The 14,781-nt window shown below is 42.0% G+C and overlaps 1 protein-coding gene across 1 annotated transcript in view; it reads left to right on the top strand.

Annotated features, from left to right (window-relative positions):
• The first annotated feature begins 715 nt into the window (after positions 1 to 715).
• Positions 716 to 14,781, top strand: part of fbn1 (fibrillin 1) — a 45,397-nt gene continuing 31,331 nt past the window's right edge. The window contains exons 1-9 of the mRNA XM_061277133.1: positions 716 to 1,002; positions 1,173 to 1,430; positions 4,136 to 4,218; positions 5,596 to 5,694; positions 5,976 to 6,071; positions 6,843 to 6,938; positions 11,780 to 11,977; positions 13,033 to 13,158; positions 14,012 to 14,137. Coding sequence (XP_061133117.1) covers positions 1,255 to 1,430; positions 4,136 to 4,218; positions 5,596 to 5,694; positions 5,976 to 6,071; positions 6,843 to 6,938; positions 11,780 to 11,977; positions 13,033 to 13,158; positions 14,012 to 14,137 — 1,000 coding nt within the window. The 5' untranslated portion in view covers positions 716 to 1,002; positions 1,173 to 1,254. The remainder of the gene's footprint in view (positions 1,003 to 1,172; positions 1,431 to 4,135; positions 4,219 to 5,595; positions 5,695 to 5,975; positions 6,072 to 6,842; positions 6,939 to 11,779; positions 11,978 to 13,032; positions 13,159 to 14,011; positions 14,138 to 14,781) is intronic.

Raw genomic sequence — 14,781 nt, 5'->3', positions numbered from 1 at the left:
CGCACTGCGGTTGCGCGATCGGACCAAATTAAGCTCCCTGAGCACTGAGGTCCACTTAAATTTTGGAAAGTACATCAGGACTTTTAAAATATTCTCAAAATTTCAGCGACGGCTCTGTCACAATAATACGACCAGCGCGGTGCAGTTGCGCGGTCGGCGGCGCGCTACGGTTGCGCGTTCAGCGGTGCGCTGCAGTTGCGCGATCGGACAAAAATGCGCAAATTAAAAAATGCTAAAAAAAAGGCGGTTTTGTGTGTGTGTGTGTGTGTGTGTGTGTGTGTGTGTGTGTGTGTGTGTGTGTGTATTGGAACTGACTAAAATTGTTTCCATTATTTGTAATGGGAAAAATAGACTGGGAATTCGAACAATTCACTTCTCGAACCGCCTTCTGGAACGGAATGTGGTCGAACACCGAGGTTTGACTGTATTTTAGTCTGTACTTAGTTTTTTAAATCTAAGTAAAGGAGCCGAATCACCTCTACGTTTCTCTTTTGCCAGTCTGCTGTCTGTACCTCTAATAAATTTACAGTGCAAGTACTTTTAGCCGTTCTATTGATCATTGTAAAAGTCCAAAGTAAACATGCAGAGCAATTTGTGCGTTTTTGGCACTGGCGTTTTAACTCTCGCGAGAGCTGAATTCGGATGGGTGTGGGTGGGGTGGTATGACTCGGGAACTTTTTTTTTGGGGGGGGGGGGGGGGGCGGAGGGGTTGAGCAAGGCAAGGGATGAGGAAAGAGCCGAGTAAGGGAGAAAGCCTCAGTGACTTTTCAGCCCTCTTCTCCTCCTGTGGAATGCATCAGCTCCCCTGAATGATCTCTCGTGGATCCACACGCAGCTGGATGCGCACGGACCCATTCTGCGCGTGACCGTGCGCATCTATTCACAGGCGTCCTTCGGAAGCTGGCACTCACCTCTCTAAACTTTTATCATCATCATACCTGCGCGGAAGCCAGAAGAACTCATCTGGTGGGTGTGAGGAGAATCTCCTCCTTGGGAGTCAAGGTAATGATTTATTATTTATTTTACACTGCGTGTTTTTGCGACTTTAACCAACTTCTAAATAGGACTAATCACGACGCAACAGATGTTTTACTGAGTGCCATGGAGTTGTTTTGCCCTTAAACGATCTTGTGCCTCTCCCCCCCCTCTCTGCTCTCTTATTGTTTTTGCAGCTTTGACTCCAAACTGCACACAAGTTCCACAGTTAGAGGGCTGGACATCTAGTTAAGCGCACTGCACACTTGAGGAGTGGATATGCAGGACAGTAAGAGCGGAGGAGGACGGCTCCTGCAGCTGGTTCTGGTGGCCCAGCTGTCCCTCTGCGTCCTGCTCGGAGACGCCGCAGAGGTTCTGGACACCGGAGAGGTCAGAACCACCGACTCCAGAAACGGCAGAGCCAAAAGGAGGGGAGGGACGGACGTGCTCAGAGGGTAATGTGACTATGATAATCCCTCAACCATTAGACCCATATGGGCAGCCTTGATTTTATTTCTATCTTTTTCTCTTCATTCTCTGGTGACTCACATGCTTTCTTTTTTTCAATGAGCATCTCTCACTATTGCATTCACATGCAGGTGTCTCATGTTGTATGTAGTGAACCCCTGCATATTCACAGTTTAGCACTTACTTACACACCTGTCTACCTATTTGCTGAAAAACTCACTTTTTTTATTAAATAAAAATGCCTTGGTGGACAGTGGAGTTGCTATAACTTGTGTAAAACTGTTATTAAACAAACTATGACGCAAGTAAAAGATAGTCATCCAACTTCAATATCTACAGTAATTATTATTTATTTTTAACCAGAGAATGGAGTTCAAATAGACAAAATTCTAAAATTAGACTGTGCAACTTCAAATGTCCAGCACTTAACACATAAAATATCCCTCAATTACTCGTGGAATTTCGCTTTTCAGGCTGTAACAGAGGACCACACGTCCGTCCTTTATGAGCCCTGAAAGTTGGGCAATATGTGTGATGTTTTAATAATAACAACAATGCAAGACTGCCTGAGATGAGGAAGATTGTCCATGATGGGGAAGTTTGGAGCAAAGCTTCGCAATTAAATACTGGCATGGAGATCACATTCCTGCTGCCTGCAATAATAAATTACATCCAAACAAAGGAGGCCATTGGTCGTGTGTGGCTGTGGCAGAGAGAAAGAGAGACTGAAAGAGAGAGAGAGACAGAGGAACAACCTAATCCTTTTTCTGGCCTTAAAAAATGTGGATAAATCACATCTGCAGCTGTACATAGTTCTCTGCACACTTACAAAAAAAAGTGTAAGTGTGGGTTTGCATGTGCATTTGTGAGAGGATAAAAGCACGCAAGGCAGAAGAAAAAAGCCCCCCCAAAAAAGGCCATCTGTGCACAGCGATGACAGCAAACAGCTGATGAAGGTCACACAGTAGACATTTTTTTTGACACACTTTAAGTTCATTTATGTGAACATCTGCGTTCTGGAAGACTGCGTGCTGTGTCACGCTGACTTACCACCAAAAGAATGTTTCTGACATCCTCGTGATTACCTCATGGATCTGGTCGGAGTTACATCCGATGACCCCGCAGGTCAGCGCGGATTGAAGTCTGACATATGTAAGCCTCGGGCACACCTGTAGGGGGCAGGGTGGCTCATGTATTGACATCAACAGGGATTTCTTTTTTCCAAAAGTGCTTCAGGATTTTGCTTTTCTTACCTCATGCAACATAGATATGTTCTTGATGATATAACAGCATGCACTTGAGACATGTTCATCATGTGGAGCAGTTAACTATGAGTATTTCACTAATGAAAAGAAGAACTAAATAATAAATAAATTACATTATAGTACTCACCTGATATACCGATAACTAATCCGATTGGCTAACGAAACAGTCCCATTGCTAAAAATATTACTTTGTTATTGTAAATTCCAAAACGTAATAATCCAATTAACTAGAATAAGATATTATCATGAACTAATTAAACTAATTATATTATATTACCATGATTTTTGCTGCAATTCAATTCACTATCCTGCTCCTTCTGGTGTGCCCGCCTTGACCACCAATAGGCAATATAATGTTACAGCTATTTGTCAGCGAGAACTGTTTCTCTATAAGATATTATAATATTAGTTCATTTTACTCAGTGGATAAAGAATATATGTCTGTAAATATTGCTATATCGTCTGTCTATGTGTTGCTCCACCATTTGTGTTCAAATACCTATTGTTTAAAAGGTTCTGAAAACACGACTATTGATGCTAGTCATTAGTATGTCAGTGCCATTTCCCATTATATGTAGCATTTATACAGATGGGGCCACTCTTAGGCAACATTGATTTAAATATACATGTAATGCTCTTTGCTTTATGTTTAGTTTCATCGTAAACTTCAAGTGGGACGGCTTGAAGCCGCTGTTTTGAAGAATTTATCACAATTTGCCAAATGACTGCTGATTGTGAAGTGAATTAAAGTCAGTTTACTGCTATTCTACAGTGCTCACGTCTCAAATTTGCGCTCACAAGATAAAATTTGGTTGAATTGCTGACTCCATCCGTCAATCCATTTTCTGAACCGCCTATCCTCATGAGGGTCGCGGGCGTGCAGGAGCCTATCCCTGCAGTATCTCATATCTCGAAAACTTGTATCATAAGATTCTTCTGTACTTTAAATTACATTAGACAGAAGGCCCGAGGCAGATTAGATTAACAATACTGAAATCTGATTAGACAAAAACAAAAATAGATGCAACATTCTTCTGGACATAAAAGCAGTGCGGCCAAGAGAAAAAGAAATTAGTATAATTTGAAAGACCAAATATAAGAATTTAGGTTGTTGGCCCGCACTTCTAAGATTGGGTTTTGATATTTTGGCTACCTAATCAAATTAAATAAGAGGAGCAAAATTATAATCAGCTGTGGGTGTGATACAGTGCAAATTGCAACCATGATAGAAAAATTGATTTTAAGTTAATAGATGGCCTCAATCAAACCTCAGCCACTTGTGTCAAATCTCATTGGATTGTGCACATATACTGTACATGGGTATACATAACTTCCCTGTTTGACAATGGACTTCAATTTGTGTTGTGCCCATTCCTCCTGATACCTGAATTGTTCTAGAATGTACATGTTATATTTTTTCTCTACAGACCCAATGTGTGTGGTTCAAGGAACAATGTTTATTGCTGCCCAGGATGGAAGACTCTGATTGGGGGGAACCAGTGCATTGTCCGTGAGTATCATTTAAAACAAACATTTACAGATCCGAATTTTTGACCCAAGAAGTTTAATATTGGTAACCGAAAGCGTTCAAAAGACAGTCATGTCTTTATTTGTGAATCCTGATTTTGGCAGGTTATACTTTTGACAACTAGACCTTCAGTGGGAATGACCTAACTTAATCTAATCTAATATAATGCCGCCACAATCACGCCGTACTTGTGAAAAACCATCACTATCGTTCAAAACGCAATATGTGTCACGGTCTTCTCAGAATCAGTTATATATAATGGTGTCAAAAACAAATGGTTTTTTTTCCATAAAATACCACAGATGCTAATTATTAAATGTATTCATATGGCGTTTCACCCCGACCCACCAATCGGATGACTAAAAAAATGCTAACTATTTACATACATGGATACTGGAATCCGTGTAGCCAAGTGAAACATTATAAAATAAAGGCAAAAAATACTTAGTAATAATATACTCACTTTACTCACTGTTTATCGTACAGCTATTAAAATTTAGCTTGTGAATGTAGGTGAGTACACCTGATAATGTTTAGGCCACCAGAGTAGGCCTCGCTGCCCCTGAGGCCTCAACATTGCCCAAATGAGCAAAAAAGGAAATGTTGTCCTATAATTCCAACTCCCCACTTATTTGCTTATTTAATTGGAGTGACATTGCAGTAGAGAGTGGATAATGATGTTTATAAAGGAGAGTCAAATCCTCTTAATAGAGTGCAAGCAGACAACGTGACCTCAAGCAAGTGGAAATTTTTAATTCTGCTTCATTTACACCGGCATTCTTTTGGCAGTTTCTTTTAATAGTTTCTGTTCTCGTCCTCTCCCCCTCTCTCAGTAGACAGGAAGGTCTGAGAGGGCGCAGTCTCATACGAGTGCAGTCTGGTGGGGCGGCCGGCTGCCAGGATGCCTGTCACGGCTCTAATGACATTGTTTAGCAGTGGGGTTTGGGGAGTAGGGGTCAGTGGCTGGACTCTACCTGACCAGAGCTGAGGCCATGCAGCAAAGCCACCAACAAACAGGCTGTGGAAAAAAAGCTGGGGAGCGAAAAAAAAGTAGCCAGCGGCAACTCAAAACACTTCCCGAGTGCACTTTTATGGCAAGTCAGAAAAGAGAATGGCTCAGCTTGGAACATGTGGCGCCAGCTATAACATGACCATGATTAGGGTTAAGAAAGATCGGGCCCCATTTGTATTGGAGTCGCTTTGAGATTTTGAGGGTTGATGAGGTTGAGATCATAGCTACACCCTCTGCAAGTGAAACGTAAAACCTTCAGCAGATGCATCAATTACGTTCTCTCGCACGCACATTGAAGACTTCCTGAAATGAAACATGTACGTATGTGTACGTTGCTCTCTTTGCAGCCATATGTCGCAGCAGTTGCGGAGATGGGTTCTGCTCCAGACCAAACATGTGCACCTGCCCCACCGGCCAAGTCGCCACGTCCTGTGGATCCAAATCAGGTGGGGCGACAGCACATCTTGCCACAGTGAATGGAATCTATTGGCTCGTTGGTACATTTTACAGCGAAACTAAACACAATATCGAGAGATGCTGGCAGTACATTTGATTTTTATTAATGGTTTTCCAAATGGGAAGCAAAGCAATTTATTTGCCACTCCCAGTTGATTGTTGATTGAATGTCGAATGATCACCTGACCAATCCCTCACATGGATAGATTGATACACAGATCATTTGAAATTTGATTGCATGTCAATTATAAGTGTGTTGTTCAACCCACAGTTCAGCACTGTAACATCCGATGCATGAACGGGGGGAGTTGTGCTGAGGACAACTGCATCTGTCAGAAAGGCTATGTGGGAAACCATTGTGGTCAACGTAAGTATCGCTGCTTATATTGCCTGATTGATCTTTTTGACAGAATCCGGTACAAGCTAGCAACACTTTACAGGATGTACTGTAAGCTGAATATAATGTTGCCTTCCAGCAAACAGCAACTGGCTTTGCTCCAAATTTTGTTCTTCACCCTCCTGAACATTAGGGACAGATGTATAAGTAACTCCATTTGTATTCTGTTTTACCTCAGTTCCGATTATTTAGGATACACTCCAAATATTCACAATTATATTGTTATTGTAACCTTACTTTAAGCCACTCGGAGGGATTATATTTGATATTTTATTGTTGCTCCTTTGCCTCTATAAACACACAATTGTATTTAGAACACATGAACTTTTCTATGTGTTTATATAACAACACCCGAGTTTGCTACATGGGCCAAAAATACTAAATCCTTCTTCAGTTTTGATGGCATCTTCCTGACGCATTACTTAAGTGTTGAGGTGTTGATGAAACTAGTGGGATATGTACCTACATAACGTAATATGACCTTCTCTAAACTTTTTCGTGCACATGACCAACTATTTAGTGTGTAAGTAAAAACGTTTTGCACAACTTGCGGTTCGCAAACAAGGAGCTAAATGGCAAAACAGGTGTTTGAACTATGAATGGACTAGCGAATACATTAACTTATTCAATTAGAATCTGACATCGTCAGACCAAGGTGACACCTTGAAATGAATTTTGAATTTAAGAAATTTGAGATCATGTTATGTCAACCAAATTGAACCCTCTTCTCTTTTTGCCCAGCGGTGTGTGAAAATGGCTGCCTTAATGGAGGAAGATGTGTGGCTCCCAACAGATGTGTGTGTACCTACGGCTTCACCGGGGCACAGTGCGAGAAAGGTAATGAAAACTTCTCATCTTGCCTTCAGAGCGTAAGTGAGAACTGGGTGATGAATGTTTTTTCTGTAACTGAATCCACCTTTTGGAATTTGTGCCACCGAATGAGGTTTGTTGTGCAACCAAAATGTTGACATGTTGTGCCCAGCGGTGAGCATCAATTTCCACATCTGCTCTGCAATGAAGCTCTGGGGAATGTAACATCTTTGCTTTTCGCTTTGTTAGCCCAAATCTTCCCAACCTCCTGTGGTTGTGAATGCTCCAAAATACACACGCCTGTGCAACGTCTTAAAGTCAAACGTGTGAGAGCTGACATGCTCGAGGTCTGCTGCAGTGATGACCGGTAGAGGTCAAAGTGTTGACCTCGTAAAGCTAATATTTGGATTGTCAGCAGAGCTCCTAATTAGTATTGTCCCTTTTAACGAGTCCAGACTTAAGGGGCCTCTCAGAGGCGTCTGGTGGACGATTTGTCCTGGTTTACTTCAGTGTTTTCTTCAACCCTGAAACTATTAAGACGCTATCTGCTAGCCGGATGAGTTAGCAACAGGCCTTATCTGCTCAAACACACTTTGACACACTGGAGTGTGCTTTCTGTTCCTTTCCTGTGTGGAAGCTTGGTGATGTGGGACAATGCTATTTTCAAATGGCGACACGCACATTTTTTATTGTGCAATTATCTAGCAAGTACATCACAGGTCAAATGACAAGGACAGTATTTTTAGAACATCAGCGCAAATGTTAAGTAGTAATGTACTGTATAAACATTTTATATAACATGACTCTTAATGCAGCTGGGCTGTGCAGAGACCTTTTTCATTTTTCCCTCAGTTTTGTGACGATAACAATGTGACGTACCCATATTTATGTTTCCGTTGAGTTCATGTTTTATTTCGTCTTCACCGAGACAAAAACAGGCCAATGGATGTGTTTGTGTTTCGGCTGCATTTAAGTCACTTTCACAGGCACTTCCTTGACGACCGAATGAATGAATGAAGTTCATGTGTACAGTCAACCTTGAACACACTTAGCTCCACACAATTTGAATGTTTGAAATGGAGCTGTGTCCCATTTCAACTAGATCTTATCCTATTCGTCAGCGCACAACCACACACACACACACACAAACGTTTGTCTTCCAACGTGAACATATCGGTTGTCTGCAGACCAGCTGGCCACAGCAAGAAACATGCACGACTTAGTCGCCCAAAAATGCAGACTGGTTCGTCAATATTTTCTTTGTTGCTCCTAAATGTGATTTAGGCTGGAATGTGGTATTGGCCACAGCTGTCCATAAGGCTGATGATCGCATTTGATGAAATCAAGCATTTTTAAGCAATTGCGTTAACTTGGGTTGCTGGTGACAGTTGGAACCGAAATGAGGCAGCACACAAAGTACATCACTGGATTGCTTCCGTCTGCTCCAGCCCAGTGCAAACCTCAGTGGTAAGATGACCCCGAGTTTTGTGTGTTTTGTTGAAACTAGCCGATGGGCCGGATTAAAGACCTCATTTGGCGAAGACTCAGACATCGGCCAGCCACTACTGCAATTCTTTCTTTACAAATACCTATCGTTCTGAGAGCTGTATGTGATAGTACGCGAAATTAATAGAGATCTAGGCTCTAAGATTACATCGTGGAAGAAAACAAAATCTTTCGCATCCACCTGCCCCATGATGTCATCATAAAAGAGCAGCAGAGGATTCCAGTGGGAATAAAGTTTTGAACTCCACGCCCAAAAGTTTGGGGCATTGCTGGAAAATGCTGCAAAATAATGGTGCTCCCTTCTCATTAATTTGTGAAGGCCTATGTTATAAACCAATCAGAGGTTGGTGCTTGAACTGTTTCCATCTGTACTGCCTGACGTACCGGGTTCAGGCATTCCTTTTAGGGGCACTCTGAATGACTGAACATATTTCCGAATGCAACCACAATCAAGAAACAGGATTTTGGGTGCGAGTCTGAGCTCTATTGTTCTTGGTTCCCGGGTTTTGTTCGTTATATTCCCCCCCAAAATATGACTTATACTTGGGATCAACATATAGTACATGTTTTTTGTCATCTTCTTTATGATGCATTTTTGACGGTTGCGATTTATACTCTGGAGCAATTGATAATCTGAAAAATTGGGTATAAACAAATTGACAAAAATGTGAGAGATGTACTCACTTTTGAGAGGTTATTTAAATGACATGACCAAATTATTAGGAACAGCTCTAAGTATGTAGTCATTGACATTGACAAACAGTGGCTACAGAATAGTTGTTCAAATGCAATTGTGCGATTTGGAATGAATCCAAGGAAATGTTTGGACCCACTTCCTGCCTGGCAAGGTTGTTGTTGTGCATACAGCACACATGACCTTGGGGAGGTAGATACTGTATTTCTATTGTGTTCACAACATCCCGACTTGTACGGACATTAAATGACTGGCCTTGAGTTTGAAATCAACTCTCTGCTTCAATATCACATGTACATGTTTACCAAAACAATTATTAGTGTGTGAACAATTTTCCAAATAGTTTGGGAATGGTTTTCCGAAAGTAGACCAGTGAAACAAAGAGAGCAACATTCTTGTGAGTTTTGGTCTGTTTTGAGATCATCGTTGGCTAGATTAGAGATGAGCGGGCCAGGATTCTGACGACTCGGTGTGTGTGTGTGTGCATGTGCGCGCGTGTGGGTGTGCGTGTGCGCATGTGCATGGACACGTGCAAGCACTCCCAGCTGAACAGGCCATGGGTGGATCCCCTTACCCCAGCTGCACACACTTCATGGAGAGAGGGGACAGATGAAATGACACCACCACGTTCAGCCTCTCCCTGTTTATCCAAAGTCAACACTTACATTTTACTTTAATTCCCAACTACACACGCTTTACTGCCCCAGTAACATCTGTAAAAAGCAAATGCAGCCTCTTCCGAGTGGAGTTGTTGAAGGCTTAGATGCCGGCATTTTTAGGGTTACGTAAATCCCAGTTCATGACCGAGCCGTTCTTTTCTCACTTGGGTGAGTTGTCGAATCCCAGTACGGTAAATATAGATTTTTGCCATGTTTCACGTAACGCGTCAGTCTGAAAACTTTGCTTCTGTGTCGGGCTGTGATGACTTTACGGTCAAGTGACTGCTTGGCTCCATTTGATTGGTGAAATTGAATCTTGTGACACGTTTCCTTTACAAAACATAAACTCTGTACAATAATAAACACTTGTAGATACAATAATATAAAAGTAAAAAAAAAGTTTGAGTGAACTCAAAATTTCTAGGTAACAAATCAATAAAAAAATATTGAGTTAGGCAAATCAACTAAATATCTGAAGCCTTAATGTCATGGACATTTCCCTGTATTTCACAACCAAGACATAAGAGTGGACTGAACTGTTGTCCCTTGTATTGCCCTAAAATTAATCCCAAAAACTATTCTGAAAAAATGTAAAACTTCTAATATCCGCACTGGTAACTTTAATTCTGTCGTCATTGTTGTTTTTCACCATTTACAAGTCATGAATTAATACTTGTATCAGTATACTGTATTTAGTTTCCTCTTGTGTTTGGGCGGAGGTCGTAGTTAAACAATGGCAAACATACGTCTGCGATGTAGACTGAGCGTGAGGGTGGGAGGAAGAGGGAGGGGAGAAGGAGAAGGAGAGATGACCCAGTTCTGGTTCACACAGTGTTGCCGCCAGAGGCAGAGACACCATGGAGGCTGCGCTGCACGTGACGGGCCTGGGCTGGGCCCTGGTCCACGCAAGGAACGCACAATGTCCCGTTTGTTTCAAACAACTGCGCTGTTGGAACTTATCTCGGTCTTTTCTCCTGCTGTTTGTTGTCTGCTGTAAAATGTGGAAATGATTTTTGTCAATTATTTACTGTATAGAGGTACAAGTTCCACACCCCCTTTGTAGCCAACACTTTATTTCTTGCTGACATCTACCGACCCTAATAAGATTTGTTGATACTGTTTAATCCAAAGGGGGGTTGAGACCAAATAACTGCTGTTTGGGGGAAAAGGTGATGTGTGGGGATAAATGAATGCACACTTTGGGATTAAGGGAATGATCTTCTGAGCTTTATTTCTAGTGGGGTGGAAATCCCCTCCTGGGCTCCATAAACATGTTTGCAGTTGATATGCAGCCTTTGAGATTCGCTCTTCCCTAGACTGGCTATTGCGAAGTTTCTGAAATATTTCTTTTCAACTTTAAGCAAAAAATAATATGATTTGTCTCAATGTTGGAATATTTTTGGAATAAGGGCTCAGGTAGCAACGGTCACGACTCACTTGTTTTTGGGGTTTAGCCATGAGACATTCAGAAGCTGAGTAAGCACTGTGAGTAAGCAAGTGCTTAACAATGGCTGGGTTTTCAGCTGAACTCATATTCCGCAAACACAATATTATCCACAATTCCGACGAGTGGTATTACATAGAACATATAAATGCAAAAAAAATGTTTTGACTTGACACCCACTTTAATGATATTGTTTCAGAACTGGTATCGAGGCACTTTATCCAGGTCAAGTATCAAAGTCAAAATGTTGGTATTGTGACTAGACTAATGGAAATTTACCAGAATCTTTTCCCACTCTTTGCAAAACTAGGGCAGAAGCAGACCAAGGAGTGGTGAAAGGAATTCATTTATATTACATTAGAGTCTGTTTGCATTGTATGCAATGTGGCAGTGACCTGTCAGATGGTGCTCCAATGGAAAAAACTTGTCATACAATGCAGCTGATGTCCACTTTGGAATGCTCATTACTGCCGCCTTCAGTCGTGGCAAACATTCCAGCTGTAAAATTGTGTTTTCCATCATAGTACACAATTTGCACTGACTGTTGTTTTGCCTTCCTCCGCAGACTATCGGACCGGTCCATGCTTCGCCTCAGTGAACAAACAGATGTGTCAAGGCCAGCTTACCGGTATTGTGTGCACAAAGACTCTGTGCTGTGCCACAGTGGGACGGGCATGGGGTCACCCGTGTGAAATGTGCCCGGCCCAGCCTCACCCATGCCGGAGAGGCTTCATACCAAACCACCGCACAGGAGCATGCCAAGGTAAAGTCTGCGCCTAAATCTCTCTTTCTGTGTTGGTGCTTTGTTTCGACTTTGGAAGAAAAGTATAGCTCGGTTCTTCTCTGACGCTCGTACCGCATCTTATTACCCTTCTCGTCTGCCTTCACCCTTTCCTTCGGTCACCCCTCATCTCTACCCACCACCCCCTCTCCAAGAGGATTAGTTCTAATTGGGTTAAATTGGGGTGGGTGGCAATGCCTCCCACATGTGTATGGAATGCCCACAGCCCCCCACTGCGCCAAGACTGTCAGAGTCAGTAACACGGGTCAGTGGCGGTGCCATGTGGGAGAGCTCATTTTTGGAAAGGCGTCCGTCAGCCAGGCTGCCTTCTCCAGACCCAACAACATCGCAGCCTCCACAGGAGATGGGCGCCTGAGCCAGGGCCCAAGGCAACTTGTAGTACGCTTGGGCGGCATTTTGTTTTTAAGAAAGTCGAAACTGTATGGTTTTACTGTGATTCAAGAAATTCCATTTTATTGTATCACCGTACTTTTTCAGTCTAATGAGATCCAAGACATTGTTCTATTGGAGATATTTTGTTGTTGTTACTTTCAATGGTGGCTTGTTGCTTTCAATATTGCTTCCATCAAGGTTTATGGATAACAAATACCTCCTTTCGTTAATCAGGAGTAACCTACGCTAAAGGTGGGTTAAAGGTGGTATCGAGGCACCGGTCCTAAGCATTTTAAGTGAAAACCTTTCCCTTAAGTACTTCTGTGTCATATCACAAGGAATAGAAAAAAAGTTCCTGAGCAAAGAATGAAAAAAAAACAATCCAGACGCCCAGTGTCTCTTTATCTTCCATTTCCTTAACCGACTTGGCTTCAGTGTGTGTTCTCCCGGTGGGAAATCCGCTTCTCTCGTTTTTCTTCGTTTCCTTTGTCACACTGAAGAGTCTGGCCCTAACTGGCTAAACGTTCTTTAGCCTTTTTGTGTTATTTTATCAAAGCAATCCATGTAAATTATCTCGTTTGAACTATACAGTGAATATCCATGTGGCAGCCACTTTTAATGTTAAACGTGTTCTGCTTTCACAGATGTAGACGAATGCCAGGCAATCCCTGGCATCTGTGAAGGTGGAGTCTGTATCAACACAGTGGGATCCTTCGAATGTAAATGTCCCGCTGGGCACAAATTCAATGAGATCTCACAGAAATGTGATGGTAAGAATCAACCTTTGGCAGCCCTATTAAATCAAATGACAGAGTACACCAAAAATGACTTGAGGTAAAAGTTTCATGAACACTGTGGAAGTATAGTATTTGCCAAAGTTGTGGTTAACTTGATGCCAGGCGTGGTGAACAGATTATTGCGTTGTGAGCAGAGACCACACATACGTGTTTGTTTCTTAGTCTTAAACCAAAAAGGCATCCTCTGTGGCAGGTCTTTGATCCAAATCGAGCTTATCATAACTCTAAATAGGCTTTTTTTCCCTTCCCACCAGTCAAACTGACCCATCTGAATATTACATCCACGTGGAGTTTGGAAGACATTTCACAAAATGCTGCCAAATCATCTTTTTGGAATGGATAACCAGCACAGGCTAGCAAAACTCTTGGTGACTTTCTGGCTCCTCAACTTAGACCGTGACAGTGAAAATTTAGGAGTCATTAAGACATCAATAGGACAAATTTGAGACCAACTTTAACTCCAGATGGGAATTGAAGGAAACGCATTGAGCAGTTTGTGGTATTCGTACGAATGGCAAAATACATTATGCGCGATTTTTATGGCTGAAAATAATTGTTGGAAAACGTCTGGGCAGTGTAAAATATGTGCGAAACACTTGTGTGTCACAGTATATAGCGTGTCGGCCAACGTGCAAAACGAGGAGCAAGTATTTAATGTCCTCATTAGTTACCAAATTCTGTATGTGTGGGTCACTCTGTCACAGATTCAAGTTTCCATCCAAAATCCCTTTCATCGATGGTTATGATTACGTTCCAGTTTATAGTTGTAACAAACAAATAGAAAACGAGTATGAGGAGAAGAAAATCATTCCTGTTCTCTGCTTAGATCTTGATGAATGTTCCAACATTCCTGGTGTCTGTGGCGTTGGCGAATGCTCAAACACTGCCGGCAGTTACTTCTGCAAGTGTCCACAGGGATACTACGTCTCCGTGGATGGCTCCAGGTGCATAGGTGAGTCCATTTGTCACTCCTGGTTGTCGTTCACCTTGCACGCATCATCGACTAGTCGTGTTTACGGACTTAACCAGATATGACATCAGAAAAACAGTTTGAGGGAATCATCCAGTTTCCATTAAATCTCTCTTGTAAGTTGGTTCAAGCTTCCAGCTGGTAGAATTTAGGTCAACTGATTCTAGTTGTTCACAACGCCTGCCTTGTAAATAATGCGCCACACCCACTTCATCGATTAAATATTCAGTATCAAATCAATCTTTTCACCAACCCAAAACTTTCACATCATTTTGTGGTTTCAACTCTGTTGGGAAATTTGGGGGAAATCCTCTTCAGTGCTCCAGTTTGAATCTGCCCCAGTGCATCTTGTATAAAGTCTTCCCAGATGAGTGGAACCTTTTCTAACTGCTGTTGGATCTGCAAGAGGTGACCGACTTAAAATTATTTTGCGATCTTTTAAAATTATTCTCCCATTCAGTGCATACCAGGAGCAATTTGATTTTCAACAGTAGGTCAGCAGGAAATAAGATATGTTGTCCTTTAAAGAGGTGTGCACAAACTACACGTTATTTACATATTCCAGACAAGTTTAACAGTTTTGAGATGGGGTTTGAATCCAGGCTTTCAGCTTCTGTGTAGAAATG

The sequence above is a fragment of the Syngnathus typhle genome, linkage group LG4 (genome assembly GCF_033458585.1).
Source record: "Syngnathus typhle isolate RoL2023-S1 ecotype Sweden linkage group LG4, RoL_Styp_1.0, whole genome shotgun sequence".
NCBI classification, from domain to species: Eukaryota; Metazoa; Chordata; class Actinopteri; order Syngnathiformes; family Syngnathidae; genus Syngnathus; species Syngnathus typhle.
This window is presented reverse-complemented; position numbering and strand designations above follow the sequence as displayed.